Raw genomic sequence first — 24194 nt, 5'->3', positions numbered from 1 at the left:
GGATCTACACGCTCTACTCTGCATACAAGAATAAAACAACATACGGCTTCAGTATGTGCTTTATGCTCTATGGCCTCAGAATTGGCTTTCCATGCTATTAATGAAGACCATACATTTTTATTTAATGACACTAAAATTATTAACGTCCAACATAACTATACAAAATTAGACTGGAAACCTTTTAGGGCTAAAGCCTCATGTTGGGAGTAAGTTTACTGACATATAAGTTAGCGCTATTGCATTATTTTAATATGCAGCAACCTACTAAAGTAGGTATATAATTGGCATCATTTAAGTATATCTCATATTGTGAATACCTACTAAAGTAGTACATGATGCCAATTATGTACTACTTTAGTAGGTTGCTGCGCATTAAAATGATGCAACTTATATGTTACTATACAAAATTATGAATAGTTGAAAAGCTGGCAATTAAAATAACTCGGTTCGATTAATGTATGATGTCCCTATCCCAGTTCTGATTCCTAGTCTTTTGTGTACATACTCCACGACAGCAAATAATCTCTCATATATAAATTCAACAATTCATTTTAAGTTTACTATCCTGTGATCATGACTAAGGTAGAAAAGTCTTATCCCCTTAAGGAAAAACTAAGTTTTTAGGATTTTCGAAAGTTATTTGTATTAATTTTTAATTTATAGACACAATGTCTTCTCTCACTCGTTGTCGTTCATTGGAGTTCTGATGTATTTTGATGATGGGTTTGGAGCCCTCGGACCATGGATGCCAGATACATTGGATCACTAACGGTTTGCCTCCGAGAGTAGAATTCATTTCGTTATTTTAATATTTGTTTAAATTCAAGGAGAAAGTTAGTGAAGAAACGTCTTACATGCATATATTGAGGTAATTCCTCTCATTATTGTGAAAATTGATCAGTAATGTAGAATATACTGAGCCTCGTTGCTCTTTCATTTACTAATTAAAAAAGCACAATACACAACATGGAATTTAGCACTGCATCACTTACTGAGAACTTTCAAAAAGCCGGGACAGCATGGCAGACAAAACAGGTAAATCTGCCATTACTGCTGTTGTAATAACAGCATTTGGAGTGTCTGAACTTCTGCATGCCTTTAGACTCCCTCCAGTAGATGGCTTCAGTCCAAGAATCCATACCAAATGCTGTATAATAACAAAAATAAATTCTTAAAATACTGTTTATACTAATACAAATGTTTAAATCAGTATTATATGATAGATGTAAAAAAAAATAATAAAATAATAAAGTTAAAAATCCTCCTCACCAATTACTTTTAATTCATTGGAGGAGGAAGGGAAAGACAGAGAGAGAGGAACAGAAAACAACCCCATTCCCTAACTTAAAAAAATTTAATCTGATTAAACAGGAGAAAAAAATTATAAGTTTTATGTAACTTACATTATTTATTTATTTTGGCTACTTCCAACTTCATGTTCATATTCAATAAAAATGCGTCAAAAATGAATATAAGAATAACGCAAATTTTTAGTCAATGCTTTAATTATACTTTACTCAGCATATTTTGAGTTTTAAAAATCAGAATCCAAAGGAGGAAATTAATTCCTTAAATTAGAAAACATCATATACGCTATAAGAGAAAGCATATTAAATAAAATGCTTAGGGGACACACACACACACACACACACACACACACACACACACACACACACACACACACACACCTAGTAACTAGATAAGCACAGAAGTTGAATAAAGATAAAAGAAAATAGAATGATACCAACTTTAAAAAAGTTGGAGATCACTTAAATGTAAGTAGGAGGAAAACAGGAGATTTTTGGATCAAAACAAGCAATTTTAAAAAGTGGTTTATAAAAAACAAGAGGAATAGAGCAAAAGCAAGAATTTTTTTTTTTTTTTTTTTTATATCCACACTGCTCTACAAATTAAATTGAAAACAAGTGCATTTTATATTAAAATGCAGATGCAGTATTGGTTTAGCAGTACAATATGCTTTCAAACATTAGCTAACCTAGGATTTTTCTGTCCATGGATTTCCGCTTGTATTTCCTGTTAGATATAAACTGATTTGATTGTTTCAAAGAACATACTCTTACAGACATTACCCTCTTCAGAAATGGCGAGTCAAAGTTTTGCTCAGATTTTCTCTTTCTGGTGAAGCAATTCCAAAGCTTCACTAGAAGGAGATCTGAATTCAGTTTTTTATTTTCCTCATCTGGCTGAATATTCTCTCACACTCAGCATTGTTATAAGGAATTATTAAAATCCCAAGCATGACTTGGGATAAACTATTATATACCAAGCTTCCTTGTGTACTTTTTTAGTTACCCAACCAAGGACCACTGTACATCAATTCTTTCATAATAGCATCTGGTAAGTTCTTACACTGACAGCACTGATGCTGCAAAACATCTGTTGCTCCATCTTTTTTTTTTTCTTTTTTTAACTTTAATAATGCCAATGGAAATAAAATATTCCAAATTTCAAACTGAACTGTCAAATGATGAAATATGTGCTACCTCTACATTTATAAGAACAGTTTTTAATGGGTACTTGTGCACCACGTAGCCACATGCAGCAATTAAGTACCTCCTCACTGAAAAAAAGAACAGAATTTTCTTGTCTTGGTTTAGATTCTTCATGATCTTGACAGAAGAAATGCCAATGACTGAGTTTAGCATTAGCAGAGGTATATGGTGCAAGAAAGAAAACTTATATAGCATCAGCCAAAAACTCTTCCCATTTCGCCCATCCATTCACTGTAAATGTTTGTTTAGTTCTGCCTTGAACCTATTTAAGTTGTTGACCTCGACTACAACAGATGCAGATTTGTTCCAACTATAAATCACCCGCTGACTAAAGGCAAATTTCCTTCGTATCCATTCAACAATAGTCTTTCCTCTATTTGAATTTATGTCCCCTCAGGTGAGTAATCTGAACACGAGGAAGAATCCCATCGGCATTGAGCTTCCTCAAACCATTCAAGGCCTTATACACCTCAATTAGATCACCTCGCAGGTGCCTAGTTTCCAGATGCTGCAATTTGCAGCACTCAAGCCTTTCTTGGTAACAGCGATCCTTTGTTCCACTCACCAATCTCACTGTCCATCACCGTACTCATTTCAGCAGCTCTACATCCTTCCTAAAATGAGGCCTCCAGACCTGTATGCAGAACTCAAGGTGTGGCCTGACCATTGCCTTATACGAGGGGACAATCACCTCCTTATCCCTGCTAGCAAAATTCCTGTATATCATTGATGAGCTACTCTTGCAGCCTGTCTGCACTGCTCAGAAAACTTCATATCTCACTGCACAATTAACCACAGGTCTTTTTGATTCTCCACTACCCTTAGGGTAGTGCCACCCAGTTGGTAAGTTACTCTGAGGTTACTGCTACCCATATGCAGCACTTTACATTTGTCAATGTTAAACTTCAGTTGCCATCTCTCAACCCATCTGCTCAACTTTTCTAGATCCTGTTGCCATAGTGTACTATCATTACTGTCGTTAACAACCCTGCCAACCTTCGTATCATCTGCAAACTTAGACATTAACCCTGATATAGAGTAAACCCTCGCTAATCCAGATTAATCGGGGGGGGGGGGTCATCTGGATTAAGCGATAATCCGGATTGGTGAAGCAAAAGATAGCCCTAAAAGACAAAAAACTTAGAACACAAATACATGCAAAATTTAATGATGTAGGTAGTGCTGATGCAAATTAATAAAAAAATAGCCTTTATTTAAAAACTATAAAAAGACAATACATTTCTCCATCAAGAGATGGATAAATGTGTTGTCTTTTTATACATTTATCAGGTGCCACTGGCGTCGCATTCCAATGCCACCTGAACAATTCAAGTTGTTCTATCACTTTGAGCTTGTTAATGATAGTTAAAATAACATGTTTTCTTTTTATTCCAATCCACCCCAATTCCAATTCTTTAAAACCCATAATTATATAAAATATGTTAACTTATGTGCATATATATACGTATAAGTACACAAATGAAGCGATATAAGCAATAACATCCATCTGACTGAGAGCCAACAGCGATATTGAACAACATGCAAAACAATGTAATTCCGTCTCTCTCTCTCTCTCTCTCTCTACGCAGTCAGAGTGACTCGCCTACTTTCCTAATGTCTTTCAAAAGCACTCAATTGTGAACAGAATTTTTCATATTTCGATCCACATTATCCATCATCAGGATTAATGGTAACAGGATTAGCAAGGTTTCACTGTACAATCATCAATATTATTGATAAATACAGAAAATAACAATGGCCCCCAACACTGAACCCTGGGGAACTCCACTAATAACATAATATTATACACTAGGAAATATGCCTAAGGTAAAGAGAAAAACAGCACAAACTAGGATAGATGATACCATCCTTTACCCTCAAATAGTTCAGAAGATGGAAATAGCAAGAGTTAAACAGAAAATGTTTAACTCTTGTCCCATCCCAATAGGTTCCAGAGACCAGCTATTAGGAGAGACTTACAACTCTGGTATACAACATGTCTTTTTTAATGCACATATCAAAGGCTTTTTTTTTTAATTTTTTTTTATTACTTAATTTGTTATAATTCATGAAAGACAACACTTTCTGGCATAGTAAGCACCTAAGTACATTAAAGGTGAGAACAGTCAAATCCAAAAACTAAAAAGGGACCGAAACAGACATAGACTTCAGATATTAATAACGATTTCATCATTAAGTATATAACATCTCTGTAGTTCTTTGTGAATAGATATACATACAGAAAAACCTCATACTTCGTTATAAGTAAACCAGAAACAGCATTTCTAAGCAATCAAGAATGGTGATGATGAAATATCAAGGATTACTAGTTATTATTTTGGGAAGGGAAAAGACATTCTTATTAAACCAGGGAAAGAACTTATTCTTATTAAATCATGGCTAATAAGAATAAGTTCACTGAACATCTGGAAATGTAACCTCATTCAATTATGGTTTACAGTAGTAGTGTGGTATGTATTGCATGCTCTCTCTCTCTCTCTCTCTCTCTCTCTCTCTCTCTCTCTCTCAAATTGTATTGCATGCTCTATCTCACAAATTGTATGCACAATTTGTCCTGGAGAGAGATGGAGAGGTCGAAAAAAAAAGTTTCAGATACTTGTAAAACAAAGTTAACTAGTAATATATATATATTAATAATGGTGATTTCCTTACCTGTAATGTTGTGAGAACCAGATGCCAAGCACTCCCTAAAACAGCTCCATGACAATGAGCTAAACTCAAGACTGCCCGCATGCACTGAAGATTTTTTGCTGTCAGCTTTGAAAAGAAAACTATTTTGTTGAAAATAATCAACATTATGAGAGACTTCAGCTAAGAACACTTAAGAGAATAAATTGAGATATGAATAAATAATGTTGTTGTTGTTATTTGGTTTTTAGGAGCATTAGCAACTAAGGCCATATTGCTCCGGGATATGCGGTGGTCATTCCCTGAATGACCTTTCCGCATCCTCCGTATTTGGTGGTGACGGGCTCGAACCCCGGTCTAATCAAGAAGCGTGTGCTACGCACTGCTGCTCCTTCCCACCTGGCTACGGAGGCGCCATATAATAAATAATGTAAATATTCTAGTGTGATCAAAACGTTTAGACTCATCACTTGTACAAACTACTAACTTTTGTACAAACTATGAGAGTTATCCCAAAAATAATGCACATTGTGTATGTGATCCTCACTACATATGCCCATGCAACTGACATTTATCAGGATAATAATATGAAGTTTAAGCTCAACATCAGTGTGCTTGAAACAGTTCTTGCATTGAATGTTTGTATAGAGGCATTTGAAAATAGATAGCGATAGTGCTTCAGGTCAGATTACAGATTCTAAAAAAAAAATCTTTTTTCATCAAAATTGAACTTTACGTGGTTGAACACTGACACAAATTTATGAATTGTTGTTAGACGTGTGTGGTGAATTAACAGTAAATTGCAATTGCAACATGATTTCAGTTTGATCTTAACGATCTCGTCCAGGTCAGACCAACATTAAAGCCAAGCAATGCTGAGGGACCAAGATTGTCTATGGAAAAAAAGATAAGCAATGCTCAGGGGACCAAGAATGTCTATGGAAAACACATCGGCAGTCATTATTATCACTATTTTGGAGGAAGAAAGATGAATCACCTGTGAAGAAACAGCCAATGAAACTGGAATACCAAAATCAACTGTTCTCTGAATTTTAACTGAGGTATAACAAAAACAAAATATTGCTTCCCGATGGGTCCCACATTTGTCATCAGATGAATAACAATCAAAGTATAAAAAAATTGCAATGCAATTACTCACATGTTACTGGCAAGAAGCTGAAGAATTTTTAACATGCATCGCTGCCATTAATGAGACATGGACATGTGAATTTGAACCTGAACTGAAGTCACAATTAGCTTAGTGGAAGCACCATCATCAGCATGCCACTCTAAATGTTGTTGGAAATAATCAGAGGTGAAAGAAATGGCCATCGTGGCCAATGATTATGAAGCCATTATTGCTACTGATTAATTATGTGCTCCTTGACAGATCAGTAACTGGTGACTATTAGGTAACATTTTTGTCAGAAATTATACATGAAAATTCCTCAGAAGCAGCCACAGATGTTGAAAGCTGGTGCACTTCTACATGACAACACAAGGTCTCATATCATAGAGTCTGTACAATTTGTTTTCACCAATTACAAGCGAGAAGCTACTTCACCCTTGTAATCCTGATACGAGTCCTTGAAATTATGATCTATTTCTCATGGAATCTGCATGGGCAAGGGTTTGTCTTTATAAGTAGCTATTGCAGCTCTGATGACCCAATGCATCAAGACAGCTTAACTTTAGCAAACAGTTAAACAGCATTCAAAGTCCACCCAAACGTTGGGAAAGAGTCACAGCATGAAGAAGATTAAACTGAAGGTTTTCAGTTTAATAAATAGATGTATATTTATTTATAAAATAAATTCATTTTAAATTAACCACTTTTGCACATTACTTTTGAGATAATCCTCATATGTAGTTAGTACAAAATTCACGTGCTAGATGGTGGTAGAATGCATCTCTGACAAATAATAATAAACACGTTTGTTTTAATTTCATTATAATGAAACTTACTTATAATAAATTTATGCCACATATTATTTACATATTAACAGCAGATCAAAAGCAATATTTATAGTACTTTACAATTACAATGCAATGATTATACACTACGACAGATAATAAAACTGAGAAATCAGGTTTCACTAAATTTGACCTTACTTGTGTGTGATAATTATCGTCTCCATTAATTGCAGACTTATATCCTTTTCTTAGATGAAATTCTCAGTGGTATATATAGCCTGAAAAATACATACCATTACAGGTCCTTGTTGAGCTCCAAGTGGCAATGAGGCTGTAGGTAGAGGAGTTCCCACTGCAACTACCTGCTGTCTCATATCGTGCAACTCGTTACTTCCAATAAAGAGACCTAGTGGCTGCTGACTCACGCAGTTGCCTCCAGCTGATATATTATGAGATAAATCTTGACTATTCACCCTTCCGTGACCCACTGTTTGAGATATGTAAAGCAAATTAAAACTATTAAAATGAAATAAAACTCAGAGGTCAAATCTGCTTTCTCCTCCATAGCATTTTCAAAATATTAAATTTTGAAATAAAATTTTAAAAACAGTAAAAATAAAGAATAACACAGTTCAATATGCTGTAGATCTATTTGCAATTTGGGCGAAATTACATTCCCAGAAAAAAATAATAATAACAATAACATTTTATTTTATGAATATCATTTGATGCATGATCTATGATGCAGTAGTGTTATTGTGGTTCCGGAGACTGTGTGTGGAGACTGATTGAAGTATTACTCTTTAATGAGATAAAATAAAAAATATATATTTTTTGTTTTGTTTTATTTATTTATTTATTTTATTTTGAGATAAAAAAACAAAAAAAAAAAACCAGTAAAAATAGAATAACACAGTTCAATATGCTGAAGATCTAGACTTGCAATTTGGGTCAAATCATATTCACCAGAAAAAAAATAATAAATAATAATAACATTTTATTTTATGAATATCAGAGACAAACAAAGTTGAAAACAAACTAGCACATATGACTTTGAGGCAACTACTGCACTTAACAGGTGAAACAGGACCAAGGTGTGTCTGCCAGGGGCAAAGGTTGATGGGGTTGTAGAGCAGATATCATCTTTTAACGGCACAAAAGGTGATATTGTTGTACACGTTTGCACTAATGACCTTAAGAGTAAGAGATCTGCAGATTTACTTAACAAGTACAGGTCAATGCTGAAAAAAAAATCGCAAGTCAGGGATAATATGAAAGTGTCTGCAATTCTGCCCAGACACAATAGGAGGGAGTATATGATGAGAGAATTATCAATCAATTCGGCGCTGGAGAGATTGTGCAAGGTTCATGGGTTAGAATTTTTTTCAGCGTGGTCTGTGCTTGCTAACAGGAGAGACTGCTTCTACAGGGATGGGATACACTTAAATAGAAAGAGTGCAAGAATATTTGCTGATGCTATTGAGGCAGTGTTAGGAGGGTCGGAAAACTGCTAGTTTCGAGGGGGATTCACAGACTAAAAGATTAACGGTAGCCGCAGGCAGAAGTGAAAGTGATCCTTGCACTGCTTCTATTGTAATGAGCAGCAGCCGCCTAGAGAGCAAGTTGCTGGGGATTTCAAGAGATACTGGGAGTCATCATGGAACAAGTAAATACATGGGCTGTGTTAGGGTAACTAAGAGTAAGAACAAGTGCATGTATACTTGCATGTACACTAATGCTAGAAGTATATTAAATAAAATTGATGAATTTGAAGTTCTGATTAAGACAGCAAAGGCAGATATTGTTGGGATATCAGAGACATGGTGTCACACAGATATAAGCAATGCAGAATTGGAATTTGGAGAGTACAATGTGTACAGAAAGGACAGACAGGGTAGGAAGGGAGGAGGGGTTATGTTGTTAGTTAAGAAACACATAAAATGTAAGGAAGTGCATCCAGTTGACACAGGTGGACAGTGCAATGTTGAGTCTGTTTGGTGTGACAAACACTGGGAAAGGGAAAATGAGAGTAGGAGTATGTTATAGGCCTAATGACATTGATGAATACAAAGAAAAGTTGTGCAGAGAAACAGAATGGGCCAGTAAATCAGAATGCCTTGTAATGGGGGATTTTAACTTTCCAGATATTAACTGGAACTTGTGCTTTGGTCATTCGCACATTAGTAAGACTTTTGTGGATTTATCGGAGGGTTGTTTTCTACAGCAACATGTTCGAGGGGCAACCAGAGGGAATAATACCCTTGATCTGATTATCCGCAGTGATGATGCATGCATTAGGAATTTGCAGATAAAGGAACCACTAGGTGACAGTGATCACAGTGTACTGATGTGGGATTTACTTAAATATTGTAGCTACGATCAAGGGCAAAGGGAAGGGTTTTTGTAAAGGTGACTACAGAGGTCTCAGGCAGATTTTAAATTCTATAGAGCGGGATCAATTGATGATGTTACCAACAATGAATTCTAAATGGGAAGCCTTCAGGGACTTAATCTTGGAGGCTACTGGGCTTTTCATACCAACTAAGAAATACTGTTCAAGGCAGGCCTAAATGGAAGTCAGATGAATTAAATGAGGCTTGTGGCAGAGAAGAAAAATGCATGGGATGCATATAAATTATCAGGCGACACAGAAGCCTATGGCAGATAAAAGCTAGTCTGTAATCAGGTCACAAAAGAGGTTAGGCAAAGGCAGGTTATGAGAAACCTTTGGCAAAGGATGCAAAGAAAAACAGCAAAGAGTTCTTTATGTATGTAAACTTTAAGAGGAAGGGGATGAATCAGATTGGTCCACTTTATATCGATGGTTCAACTGTTGATGATCCTGCTCAGCTAGCTTAACAAACTAAATGAGTATTTTAGTATCTACATTCACACATGAGGAGTTATTCAAGGAGGGGAATGCCAGAAGTTTATCAAACTCTAACAGGGAGATAAGTGATTTTGTGATAACTGAGCAAAGTGGAGGAGAAATTGTTGAAGTTAAACATAAAAAAGGCACCTGGGGCAGATGGAATCTATCCAATTATAATGAAGGAGGCAGCAAGGGAAGTAAGCAAACCCTTAGCCATAAGTCAGGAGAGATCCCCATGGACTGGAGATGTGCAAAAGTATTCCCAATTCACAAAGGGGGTTCAAAGGGTGACAGAAATAATTACAGACCTGTTAGTTTAACTTCTGTTCTAGGGAATATAATGGAGTCACTGGTTAAATAGGTGATACAGGATCATCTACACAAGACAGCAGCAATAGTTCAGACACAGCATGGGTTTGTTAAGGAGAAGTCTTGTCTGACCAATTTGAATGGATACTACGATGTGGTCACAAAGGAACTGGATGCAAAAAATAATTTTGATATCATATACTTTGATTTCAGGAAAGCTTTTGATACTGTTGCACATGGAACACTGCTGTAAAAATTGTAGCGGTATGGCATTAATGGCAAGTTACTGCAATGGATAAAGGATAAATGGTCACAGAAAAATTTCAACTAAATAAACTATGAGCAGAAACACTATGATTTTTTAGTGTTTCTCACCAACCATTGAAGTAAAAACGAAAGACGCAAAAAACCAAATTCTTAAAATTTTAATATTTACAATAAATTTATTTACAAACAAAACAAAATACCATATTACTGATGATAGCAATTTTAAAATAAGACAACTGTGATATACAGTAAATATACAAGGTGATAATACAGATACCGAATTTAAAATACAATAAAATATACTAGGTTAAAAGCGCTAAAATACTAACTGAAGCTTTCAAAGGCTTCTGCCTTCTTTCTCAACAGTGTACTTCTATTCTGCGATGCATCATTAAATACCAGCAGGTTCACGGTGCGTCTCACGTAAACGTATACTGTTCCCGTTGGAACCAGAAGTGGCTCGGGAGCGTTTCAGGCAAAAACGTTCATCCCCTCCAAGGATTACCGCCTCAAAGAGGGGATGAATGCGTGTGCCCCTATCTTTATTTATATTATTCTCAATAGAACTTATTCGTAAGCTCTCGAGCCACTTGCGGTCCCAAAATCTATGCGCCCGATCAGTGATGACAGCTTCATCTGGGGAGATTCGATGTTGCTTCTCCCAGAAATGTTCAGCTACGGCGGATTTACCATAGTCTGCATTTCTTATCGCATTTGTGTGCTCCCCCAGACGATCTTTGAGACGCCGTTTTGTTTCTCCCACATAACACTCCCCACACTCCGGGCATTTAATACTATATACGACCCCACTTATATTTTCATTTAAGACAGGGTCCTTGACCTGTGACACAATTGTGTGCAGCTTCCTGCCTGGGAGCTGCACACAACGTGTCTGGTAATTCCTTAATATACGAGCTAAACGTTCGGATAAACCCGGATAGTAGGGGATGTATGCGGTGGCTACTGGCATGAAGGACTCACTTCTACTCTGCCCTCCACTAATGTATTTCTCTATGATCCTCCGGGGGTAGCCACGCTTCAAAAGATCCGCCGTAACACGTTCATACTCCATTTTTCTATCCTCTGAGGTACTATAATGAGATTTTGCCCTATCCACTAATGCTCTTACCACACTGTTCCTGTGATGGTTTGTCTGAGCTGAGTTGTAGTGTGAGTATTGGCCTTTGCACATAGATTTTCTAAATACTTTTGTTTTCAAATGCTGGCCTTCTCTACAAATCAGCACATCCAGGAACGGCAAAACCCCTCCTTCCTCTACCTCAGAGGTGAATTGTATGAACGGGGAGAAGCTATTAAGAAAATTCAATGTATCATCCTCACTCCCTTTCCGAATAACTGAAAACGTATCATCAACATACCTTTTTTCCACGGACGCATAGGGAGAACTGTAGTATTAAATAGTCTAGACTTGAGCTCCTCCATCGCTAAATTAGCTATGATGGCACTGATGGGGGAGCCCATAGCTGCACCGTTAACCTGCTTGTACATGGTGTTATTAAATACCATAGTAGTGCTCGAAAGGCATAACTCTATGCCTTTACATATGTCCTCTAAGTTTAGTTGCGTCCTATTGTTCAAGGTGGTGTCTCTTTCTAAGGCCATGTACGCACAATGTATTCCATGGTCAATTGGGATGCAGGTAAACAACGATGTCACATCAAAGGATATCATAACCTCGTTTTCTTCTATACATTGTCCTCTTATGAATTGTACAAATTCTTTGCTATCTCTGATACTATGTTCAGAGAGTCCAACTAATGGTGACAGTAGTTTACCTGCATCCCAATTGACCATGGAATACATTGTGCGTACATGGCCTTAGAAAGAGACACCACCTTGAACAATAGGACGCAACTAAACTTAGAGGACATATGTAAAGGCATAGAGTTATGCCTTTCGAGCACTACTATGGTATTTAATAACACCACGTACAAGCAGGTTAACAGTGCAGCTATGGGCTCCCCCATCAGTGCCATCATAGCTAATTTAGCGATGGAGGAGCTCGAGTCTAGACTATTTAATACTACAGTTCTCCCTATGCGTCCGTGGAAAAGGTATGTTGATGATACGTTTTCAGTTATTCGGAAAGGGAGTGAGGATGATACGTTGAATTTTCTTAATAGCTTCTCCCCGTTCATACAATTCACCTCTGAGGTAGAGGAAGGAGGGGTTTTGCCGTTCCTGGATGTGCTGATTTGTAGAGAAGGCCAGCATTTGAAAACAAAAGTATTTAGAAAATCTATGTGCAAAGGCCAATACTCACACTACAACTCAGCTCAGACTAACCATCACAGGAACAGTGTGGTAAGAGCATTAGTGGATAGGGCAAAATCTCATTGTAGTACCTCAGAGGATAGAAAAATGGAGTATGAACGTGTTACGGCGGATCTTTTGAAGCGTGACTACCCCCGGAGGATCATAGAGAAATACATTAGTGGAGGGCAGAGTAGAAGTGAGTCCTTCACGCCAATAGCCACCGTATACATCCCCTACTATCCGGGTTTATCCGAACGTTTAGCTCGTATATTAAGGAATTACCAGACACGTGTGCAGCTCCCAGGCAGGAAGCTGCACACAATTGTGTCACAGGTCAAGGACCCTGTCTTAAATGAAAATATAAGTGGGGTCGTATATAGTATTAAATGCCCGGAGTGCGGGGAGTGTTATGTGGGAGAAACAAAACGGCGTCTCAAAGATCGTCTGGGGGAGCACACAAATGCGATAAAAAATGCAGACTATGGTAAATCCGCCGTAGCTGAACATTTCTGGGAGAAGCAACATCGAATCTCCCCAGACGAAGCTGTCATCACTGATCGGGCGCATAGATTTTGGGAACGCAAGTGGCTCGAGAGCTTATGAATAAGTTCTATTGAGAATAATATAAATAGAGATAGGGGCACACGCATTCATCCCCTCTTTGAGGCGGTAACCCTTGGAGGGGATGAACGTTTTTGCCTGAAACGCTCCCGAGCCACTTCCGGTTCCGACGGGAACAGTATACGTTTACGTGAGACGCACCGTAAACCTGCTGGTATTTAATGATGCATCGCAGAATAGAAGTACACTGTTGAGAAAGAAGGCAGAAGCCTCTGAAAGCTTCAGTTAGTATTTTAGCGCTTTTAACCTAGTATATTTTATTGTATTTTAAATTCGGTATCTGTATTATCACCTTGTATATTTACTGTATATCACAGTTGTCTTATTTTAAAATTGCTATCATCAGTAATATGGTATTTTGTTTTGTTTGTAAATAAATTTATTGTAAATATTAAAATTTTAAGAATTTGGTTTTTTGCATCTTTCGTTTTTACTTCAATGGTTGGTGAGAAACACTAAAAAATCATAGTATGAATATACCCAACCCCAGAGGCCTATTTGAAGAAATGAGCAGACACAATTTGGTCTCAGTGGCCCTTGTGTCGTTAAGCCAAATACCAACAACAACAACAACACATAGAAAAATGCTCACATGGAAGAATGCTCACATTATTTTTAGTTTACAAAAAACAAATTATTTCTTATTTCAAAATGAAACAAAATGTTGAATTTATATATTTTATTTCTACTTATATACGATGTATTTTAATATAACATTTGATATAAAACTTTTGATTTTAATATAAAGTAGAATATTTGTATGTAAATGTTTATAAGGGAAATTACAGGAAATAAAATGCTCTGGTTTTATTGCAACTAAAGCCTTTTATTTTATTTCTAAAAATAAATTATTTTTTCTCTTATCTTACAAAGTGAACAGTCAACACTTTTTGGTTTTTATCAACAAACAACTAATTCAGACATATTTCAGTGATTTATTTATTTGTCAAGGATTTGAATAGAATTTTCATTACTGTAAGTTAGCCAATCTGTGCAAGTATTTCAGTTTGTCTTCTACCTGCTCATATTCCTGCACAAAAGTGGCAACCAAGTCATGCAGTGCATCATATTTTCTCTTTTTCACCTCTAGATGGACCTGTCTGTGCATTAGCCAGTGTCAATCTGTGGCACGCCAGGTCCCTCTTCAGTCCATCAAACAAAAACCACACGCTGGGATGACTGCAGTGGAATAGGGAATTAAGTGTGGTGGCAAGCTCATCAAAGACACTCCTCACATCATGGACTGGGACAAAGGTTAATGCAACAAGAGACTTCAGCTTGAGTTTTATTTTATATTAGTTCCAAATTCAGTCTTCAAACCAACATTGCTGAGTTTCCTGATGAGACTCTGACACAGATAGAAATAGCACCCTTTGACCTCAGCATGTGGAATGGCAATCCTCACTGAATTCATGCAAGCCTTCTCAAAATCCACAAACCTTTTGAGGCACCAGATTGGAACAACAGCTTCATGATTTCAAACATTCTATTATAAGTATCCAAGTTCTTTTCCTGTAACAAAATGTAAATACATGGCAAATATAGGCAGATGAGTTACCCACTTTGGCATGCCATGTATACAGTTGGTTAAACATGTTTGGAACTTTATTAAACATCTCCATAATTGTATCTTTGCTCAATTCAACCAAGAGTTCTTTATCATCTAAAACCAGAGTTCTGTCTGGTTCATCCACACCTGACTTATGAAGTATCAGTTGGTACTTCTCAGGAATGTCAAAATTTATTGTTGTTGGGTTAAGCAAATGACCGTCTTTTCTGTGATTGAGAAGATTTCTCGCAAGGGATGATTGTTTGGGCATATGGGCCAGTACATCGTTACCCAACTCTGACAACACATTTCCCATCACATTGCGAGGAGTAGAACTAACTACTCTCGTGTATTGCCTCATTTTGCTTCTGGCAATGTTGGCTTCTGCTTTTTGAAGACACAAATCATGACAATGTTTGGTTAGTTGTTGTACTACGTTACCATCTTTTGTCTTCATAATTGAATATCAACTGAAGGTGCAGCAGATAGAGATCCCCAGTTTCCAATAAGAATATGGAATCATCATGATTCAGCTCTTGAATGGTCGCCTAAAACTACAAACTGCTGTGAGGGATTTCACAATGCACTTAATTCCCTATTGCACTGCAGTCATCCCAGCGTGTGGGAAGACAAACTGAAATACTTGCAGAGATTGGCTAACTTATAGTAATGAAAATTCTATTCAAATCCTTGACAAATAAATAAATCACTGAAATATGTCTGAATTAGTTGTTTGTTGATAAAAATACAAAAAGTGTTGACTGTTCACTTTGTAAGACAGAGAAAAAATAATTTATTTTTAGAAATAAAATAAAAGGCTTTAGTTGCAATAAAACTAGATCATTTTATTTCCTGTGATTTCCCTTACAAACATTTACATCCAAATATTCTACTTTATATTAAAATCAAAAGTTTTATATCAAAAGTTATATTAAAATACATCGTATAGAAGTAGAAATAAAATATATAAATTCAACATTTTGTTGCATTTTGAAATATGAAATATGTTTTTCGTAAACTAAAAATAATGTGCGCATTCTTCTATGCGAGCATTTATCCGTGTGGGTATTTTTATTGTGTTTATGACAATGGGGTTTTTTCTGTGTGAAATTTTCGTGTGGGCTTTTGTCAAGGAACCATGAGAGGTTACTATATGAGCTGGAACATGTTGGAATCAAAGGAAATATCCTCAGATGAACTGCAGGGTGGGAGGCAGAGAGTTGTGATTAGTGATTACTCTTTAGATCGCGCTAATATAAGAAGTGGGGCTCCAAGAATCAGTACTGAGACCACTGTATTTTTGATTTTCTTAAATGACATGGTGAAGGAATATATGGTATAATTTCAAGATTTGCATATTTTAATGCAGTCTTAAAATTCGGAATGGCAACTCCAAAATAACTTATGATTTGGTGGGGTTGAATTAAAAAGAGTAGAGGAAGAAAGGGATTTGGAAGTTACGATGTGGTCAGACAAAAGTTTTCTGAGGTATGTCCAATAGTGTCCTATCAATGATTTATAGAAAATTTGCTTTTGCGTGGTCATAATCCCACTGTGTAAGGCAACTGTAAGACCACACTTGGAATGTTATGTTTAGTTATGGAGACCATGTCTAAAAAGAAAAAAAAATTAAGATTTTTGAAAGGGTCCAAAGACTAGCAATGTGCCTAGTGAGAATGGAAAAGGGGTATCCATATGAGGATAGATTTCAAGTATTTGGGATACAGAGTTTGGTAACAATCACCTTACAGGAAACCTAATCGAAGTGTATAAGGCTCTGAGAGGAGAAAATAAAATGAATAAGGGTGAAATTTTCACTGTTATAAAAATCAATGTCAAACAATGGTAACTACAAAACTGCATTTTCTTTTTTGCAATAACTTAAGTTTTACTTTATACACATAACAATTCATATCATGTCATAGAACTGTATCTCTCTAGTACTTTACAAGTTAGCTTATGCTGTAAGAACATTTCTAGTAAACCAAGAAAATATTAAATGACTTTTTTTTGGTTAATTACAAAAACATCAACTACAAAATGATTTTGTAGTTAATGTTGTTTGACACTAAACCCTCGAAATGATTCCAATACTAGGAGCCATAAATTCAAATTATGGGAGAAGAGGTTTAGATTGCACTGCAGGAGGTTTTCTTTCAGCCAGCAAGTTATTGTTTACTGGAATAAGTTGCCTCCATGGGAGGTTGAGAGTGACAGCTGGTGGAGATTCAAAGGTCAGCTAGATGGGTACCTGCTCAAGGAGGGAATCAAATAGGTAGTTTATTTTATTTTATTTATTTTTGGCTGGTGCAGCAAAAGCCTCTGGCTTCCTTCCACATATACTAATATTACAGAAAAGGTACAGAATAATTCTAGAAGTGGTATTCCAGATGGAATAAGATACATGGATTGAAGAAAGATGTAAAAATTATGATTATCTGTTGTTCATGTAAAAGTTGAAACAGGCCAGACTTGAATAAAAATTATGTATTAGTAAAGGCAAAAAAGTGATGCAAGGAAAGCCAATTTAATATTAAATCCTTTGCATTACAGCTACCTTAAGATTAGAGAGTAAACTGTTCTAAGAGTAAATAACCTTCTGGCTAAAAGAAAATTTTCATATTTCCAGCCTGCAATTATCCTTAATTTATGTACATGTCCTTGAGCTATATTATTTAATATACTTTCTCTCTCTCTCTCTCTCTCTCTCTCTCTCTCGAAATAACAAATGGATGGAAGTTATCCATAGCTAACTTTCTTGATCTTCACCACAACTTTTCCAGAAGATCAACATCTTTGCTGGAATGGAGTCTCCAAATCTATACACAATAATCGAGATATGGCCAAACCAAAGCTTTATATAGAGTTATCCAATTAAAATGCAATCCATTTACAACACAAGAAAATTTTATTTAAAAAATACAGAATTTAATTAAAACTGTTAAAGAATGTACTGGAAGTGTCACTTTGCTTGTAAGACGTGTATTCACTCTTTTTTTTTTAGCATGCTTAATGCAATTCTACGAAGAATATGTTCAGCAAATGCAACTCTCAATGTTTTGCTTTGGTTCATCCAGACTTTATGGGCAAATTACATACTTCTAAAAGAAACATTATGTGCTCAACTAATAAATGCTGTACTGTTCCTCAATTACTACTACTGTCACAATAAAACTGCCTTCTACCATCTGTATCAAAAATATCTCACTCCATATTTGATGAAACAGTTACCTAGTATATGCCACTAGTCAATGGGTTTCAAGATAAATGGATAACTCTGTATAATGGAATAATTAGTGAAGTGTTACTTATTCAAGGTAGTGTAATACATGGTAACTCATTGCGAAGGATGAGCACAATACGAGATATAGTTGAAATGATGCCTTTTACACTACTATCGTAGTTTTTTACTTCAAGAGTTGTCTATGGTGTTTTTACACCTATATTATATAAAGGGAATAATTAGCACTATTTTTCATTATTAACTACCTTAAATTTGTTGCCTCCAAAGTAACTAGATAATCTTTGATTATTATTGTAATAATAATGTAGAACCTTACATCCAAACCTTTTCTATCCAAGTTCTCATTACTTCTCCAATCATTAGCTCATTCATTACCCCATTTCACTAGCCTCAACTATTCCCAACAAGCCTTTGGAAAAGGCTTGTTGGGAATAGAAAAGAAATCTAGCCCCAACAAGCCTTTTCCAAAGGCTTGTTGGGGCTAGATTTTCTTTTAAAAACTGGGAAAATTTTAAGCCACTGATGTTACTGATTAAATAACTGCAAAACTTGACTTTTGTGACATAATATCCTGAGTAACATTTCTTTTGTCCCTTGAAATGCATGTTTTAGATGGCATGTCAAAACTTACTTTTCCAGAGAATTCTGACTTACAAAAGCCAAATTATTTTGAAAAATTTTACTCTCTTGCACTTTTCATTATAGTTCAATAAAGATTTATTTGTCAAAATTTCTTATAATATTTTTACTTTTCTCCAACTGTCTCTTAATACTTGGGTCCACCATGGCTTTCTGAATTTGCTTTGGACCTTCTCCCCACCTACCTTTTTTGCAGTGTTCATAAAAGTTCTCTTAAATTCTCACCATTCATTATATAAAATATTATTGGATTCAAGAATGTAACTTTTGAGAAAAAAGGTTTTTATATTTAATGTTTGTTGGTAAATCTGAGAGTCTTTCAATTCTTATACACTTTAAAACTTTTTTTATACTACTTATTTTTAGCATTAATTATCATTTTTAATTTGCAAAATACAAGATGGTGGTCATTTCCAATCTCAAAAAAATTACTAATACAACTAATTCATGTAAATTAGTTAACAGTAATGAATGAACAAGTTTTTTTATGTTCTAATAATGAGCACATTAACTTTTCCCCACTGTAATTGTAAACTGTACTGAACTGTGTATATATATATATATATATATATATATGTGAAATATGAACCAGTTTATTGTAACTGGTGTAATGTGTGTTTGTTTTAAATATCTGTTAATTCTTATATAACCCTTTGTGTGGGCTGTTTCTTTGTACTTCAGCTAAAATGAATATTTTATTTTATTTTAAAATGAAAATTAAGAATAATAATAATCTTAAATGAATGGGCTTAATTTTTTTTGCAATTTATTTTAAAGAGTAAAACTTTATATCAATTTTCATAATTTATTTAAAAGTTTTTGGATATTACACATATTTTACAATCATATTCTATTAAGCTAACTATTCCTAAAATTGTATGATTAAAAACAGACTAACCTTTTATATCACCTTTAGGTATTCCTGTATTCAACACTGTTAAAGTATAATGAGGAGGCAAGGATGCTTTGCACATAGCAGTAATAAATGCATCACGGGGTGTATTCATAGCAAGCATTCCACACATACTGCTATAAGTTTGCATAGTTTTCAGAATATTCTCAGTGGCTGATTCATCCATACTATATTCATAAATCAGAGTAAACACAATTAAAATAAGATTTCACAATTAAATGAACATTAAAAATGTTATTCCACATTGTATTTTATTGCAAATGGTAAGTTATGTTACACAAATTTGCAACTTGAGTCCTAAATTTTATCTTCATTATAAATAAAATATAACATTTTTCACATTAGTGAACTTACTAGAAGCAATATACTGAAATAATCTATCATCAATAAGGACTTATTTTCTCAGTTTTAGTGCAACAATAAGTTATAAGAAAGAAAAAAGGAAAACAAAAAAACAATTTTTTTTTTTTATACCATTCCCACTTTTACAAAATCAAACAACCTTGACACATAACTGTTGTTTTTGGTAGTTCAAGGGTTTCCTTCATATCTATTCCCAGGTGACAAACATCATTAGTTCAGTACATATAAATTTGATGTGATGGCAATGTTGTAGTTTTACAATTGTAGTTTAGTCTTTCTTTACTTCAAAATCTTCTATTTCGATATTCTTGAATATTTTATGTCAGTGTCTTTTTTAATTAAATGAAGAAGTTATTTAGAAAAGTCAGATAGCTTTGTCATTGCTGATTGGTGTAACTTTAACATTAAAATAGTTAAAAACCATTAATGTTAATCATAAAAACTCATTGATGAAAATGTACTCAACAGCAGTACTAACCTAATAACATATCAAATGTGAACAGAAATTAACTTTTTCATACACATACATGCCAACTTTGAGAAATCTGAATGCAAATTTTACATACAAAAAATTCAGATTAATTTTTTTGGGCTTTATAAAATACAATAAACCCCATATATTTATTTCCTTCATTTATATGTTTTGAAATTACTTAATAATAAATGTAAATGACTCATGGTTATAATGGTTGGTTTTGTTTATCTACAACAATAGAGAAGAAAGAATGGTAATTACTTTTTTTACAAAAGGAAATGGACATGAAGCAACAAAGTACTTGTATAATGATAATGAGAATCAATAAGGTTTTTGCAAAGCCATGATAAAAGTAATGTAATGCTACAAAAATAAAAACTGTATTTGTATATTTCTGATAGCTAGAATTAGCTCCAACATAAAAGGCAAATGCTACCTAAGCATATCAGGGGACTTCTCAGGTATTCAAGGATTTACCACAACATTGATACTTACTCCTATGAATCTGGCTGCAAGGACAAAAGATGCTTATGCTGTTGTCACTGGAGGTTGTAATTCTTAGCAATTCAATTGTTGGAGAAATGGGAAATGCACTCTGTAACAGGAATTAGATAGAACTGGACCAGAGTATGTCTGCCAGATGCAAAACTTAATATTGTAGAATTGTTTAACATCTTTTATGGGCACAAAAGATAATAATGCCATACATGCTAATATTAAATATATGCTATCCTAGTATAAGTGATGGAACACTTGTAGCTATGAACAAAACATGTTTAAATATATATTTGATTCTTGCAATACTTTGAACTGTCTTATTCTTACACAGTATTTTGCAAATTAATATAAAAATACAGGGCTTGCTTCAGGTATTTATGATACTATGAGAGATGAAGCTGGATATAACAGAATGGGTCCATGAGAAAGTAACAAAGAAATACTGAACATCTGCAAGAGTACTAGAACTACAGGAATATCCAATTGGAAGTTAATGCCATAAGCTTAACATTGGCTATGTTAGGTTTATAAAGAACATGAAAAGAGAAACTTTCACATGGATTGTATAATAATGCTTGGAGTATAATCAATAAATCTGATGATTCAAAGTACTACCGTATTTTCCGGATTATAAGACGCATGGGCATACAAGACACCCTAGTTTTGGCCACATATTTTGGAAAAAATAATAACCCTTCTATTATCCTTCGATACTGTTTACGGTGAAACTAAGAAGCGATCTTTTACAGACTAATGTAAACAAATATGGCGACATGGCGTGATACAGGATGTAATCAGGGGGTAGGTATTAAAAATAAATTAAATGGAGTTACATTTATTTTTTTAAATTTTTTTATTAAATGGACTTACAACATGGAGTTTTTATTCAATTCATAAAACACAAGAAATTTTTAAAAATATTTATTTGTTCTTAATGAAATCATCATAATATTCAAGATATTCAATGTCACCATCGTCCATGTTATGAGCGATCTCTGAGTCAGATGAATCTGCTTCCTCATACAAAAGGTCGTCTTCCGTGCCGTCAAGAGCATTGGTTATGCCACACTTCTTAAACGATCGTACTATTGTCTCCATTTTAATTTCATTCCAAGCATTTTTGACCCACTGGCAAACCTGTACAATGATAGGTCTTTTGGTGCTAGTTCATGCTGTGGGAACATCATCCATTTATTCTATTCTTCACGCATGTAGTCCTTGAAAGGCTTATTTATTGATACATCCAGGGGTTGCAATTGACCCGTTAACCCTCCAAGAATTACAGCCATTTGCGTGTTTAAACTTTTTAATCTTATCTTAGTACAATTAGTTAGGTGAGACCGGAACTGATCCCACACGAGAAGCGACGGCTTCTTGCGAATTCAACCAGGATGGCGTGACCACACCTTTTCCAGCCAAAACCTCATGCCATGCTCATCCATCCATCCTTTGGGGTGAACTTGAATAAAAACTCCTGCTGGAATGCTTTCTTTCAGCATTGTTTTCCTTTTAAACATTAGTAATGGTGGTAACTTGGTACCATCAGTACAACATGCCAGCACTGCTGTAAAATGGGATTTCTCATTGCCGGAAGTTTTAATGGTCAGTTTTAATAGCACCCTTAAAATCAACTGTCTTATCAGAGGGAACGTCAAACATCAATGGAACTTCATCCATATTTGCAATCTGACTAAGTTCAAAGTCATTTTCTGTTCTGACTTTGATAATATATCGGTGAAAATCAATAATTTTGTTTTCGTACTCCTCAGGCATTTTCTGTGCTATTTTTGTTTTTGTTCGCATCGCTAATCCGTGTCTCTTCATAAATCAATAGCACCTGTAAAGTCATCATGCCCTCTTGCAGCTGCCCTCAATTTAGCTTCAGAAATGATATTTTTAGACATTACCACAATACCTTGGCTCCTCTGATCTGTAACCCACGTCTTCATCTCATTCTCCAGTTCCTCCCATCTAGCTTTTTGCTTGTGAAGGTTGTGTTTTGACTTTATTGCTTGTCGAAGTTTCTCCTCTTGCTTTCGCCAGGCACATACCATTTTCTAGGTAGGAGGTGGTCCAAAATGTCTTTCAGCAGCACGGTTCCCATATTGCTTTGCAAATTCTATTACTTGTAATTTAAAGGCAATTGTGTAGCAATGCCTTCTCAACAACTCCATCATAACAGGGTGTCCTTAAATTTATAAAAATATTATTGATAAAGAAAATAATAATAATAAAATTAAATATGGTAATTATTTTTCTCAAAATAATGGTATACGCTTGGGTAAGTGTTCAACCAATAATGAAATGTTTGTTTCTGAAAAAAGCTGACAGAAGTAACGTAACAGAAATTCTTACTCACCCTAAGACAAATATGGGCGTCACTTTCTCTTTGTAAAAGACAGTTGGAATTGAAAAATCCTGATCCAGTCTAATTAGCCCACCATACCATAAAAGTGCGAGATCATAGAGGAATACCATAAAAGCACGAGATCATATTATAGAGGAAGCAAACACATGGGAAAATGAAACAAGTTTTTACTTACGTCTGATTGTGAGATTCATATCATGCAGATTTCAACAAATTTTCCATGAAAAAAAGATTACTGGTATGTATTGTTGCCATAGATTGTAACCACTGATAATTGTTAAAAATATATTTCAACAGATAAATCTTAAGTAAAATTGGTGTGAATTTCAAAGGGAAGTTTTCAGAACTCAGTTTACAGGCACTGCGTCATCGAAAATGCATTGCTGGTAATCTTTAGGCCTAATCTGACATTGACCATATAAGACGCAGGGTGATTTTCCAAGTATTTCTTCGGGAAAAAAACCGCATCTTATGAGCAGGAAAATACGGTAATTAAATCAACTAATTCTGATATAATAGGAATAACAGAAATGTGGTATCATTCTGATATACTGGATGCGGAATTTGAATAAGATAAATACAATGGGTACAGGAGAGACAAAGATGACAGAAGGGACAAAGATGACATGATTTTCAGTGAAAGGCATATAATTTAAAAAGTATATCCTATAGATGAGAACCACCATACAAACTAAGTCAGTATGGTGTGACATACTTGACAGA

General features: G+C 35.0%; 1 protein-coding gene across 3 annotated transcripts in view; it reads right to left on the bottom strand.

Moving 5' to 3' along the window:
* mon2 (Mon2 homolog, regulator of endosome-to-Golgi trafficking) overlaps window positions 1-24194 on the bottom strand; it is a 273966-nt gene that overhangs the window by 143158 nt on the left and 106614 nt on the right. For all 3 annotated transcript variants that reach the window (XR_016548096.1, XM_090389771.1, XM_090389772.1), the window contains 4 exons: window positions 19753-19934; window positions 7370-7563; window positions 5187-5291; window positions 993-1147 (listed from right to left, as the gene is read on the bottom strand). Coding sequence is in view for 2 of the 3 variants with exons in the window: in XM_090389771.1 (XP_090245897.1) it covers window positions 993-1147; window positions 5187-5291; window positions 7370-7563; window positions 19753-19934 (636 nt within the window). In the remaining variant the exon portion in view is untranslated. The remainder of the gene's footprint in view (window positions 1-992; window positions 1148-5186; window positions 5292-7369; window positions 7564-19752; window positions 19935-24194) is intronic.

The sequence above is a fragment of the Mastigoproctus giganteus genome, chromosome 2 (genome assembly GCF_048544385.1).
Source record: "Mastigoproctus giganteus isolate SK-2022 chromosome 2, ASM4854438v1, whole genome shotgun sequence".
NCBI lineage: Eukaryota > Metazoa > Arthropoda > Arachnida > Uropygi > Thelyphonidae > Mastigoproctus > Mastigoproctus giganteus.
The sequence above is the reverse complement of the archived record's forward strand: the minus strand, read 5'-3'. Positions and strand labels throughout refer to the sequence as shown.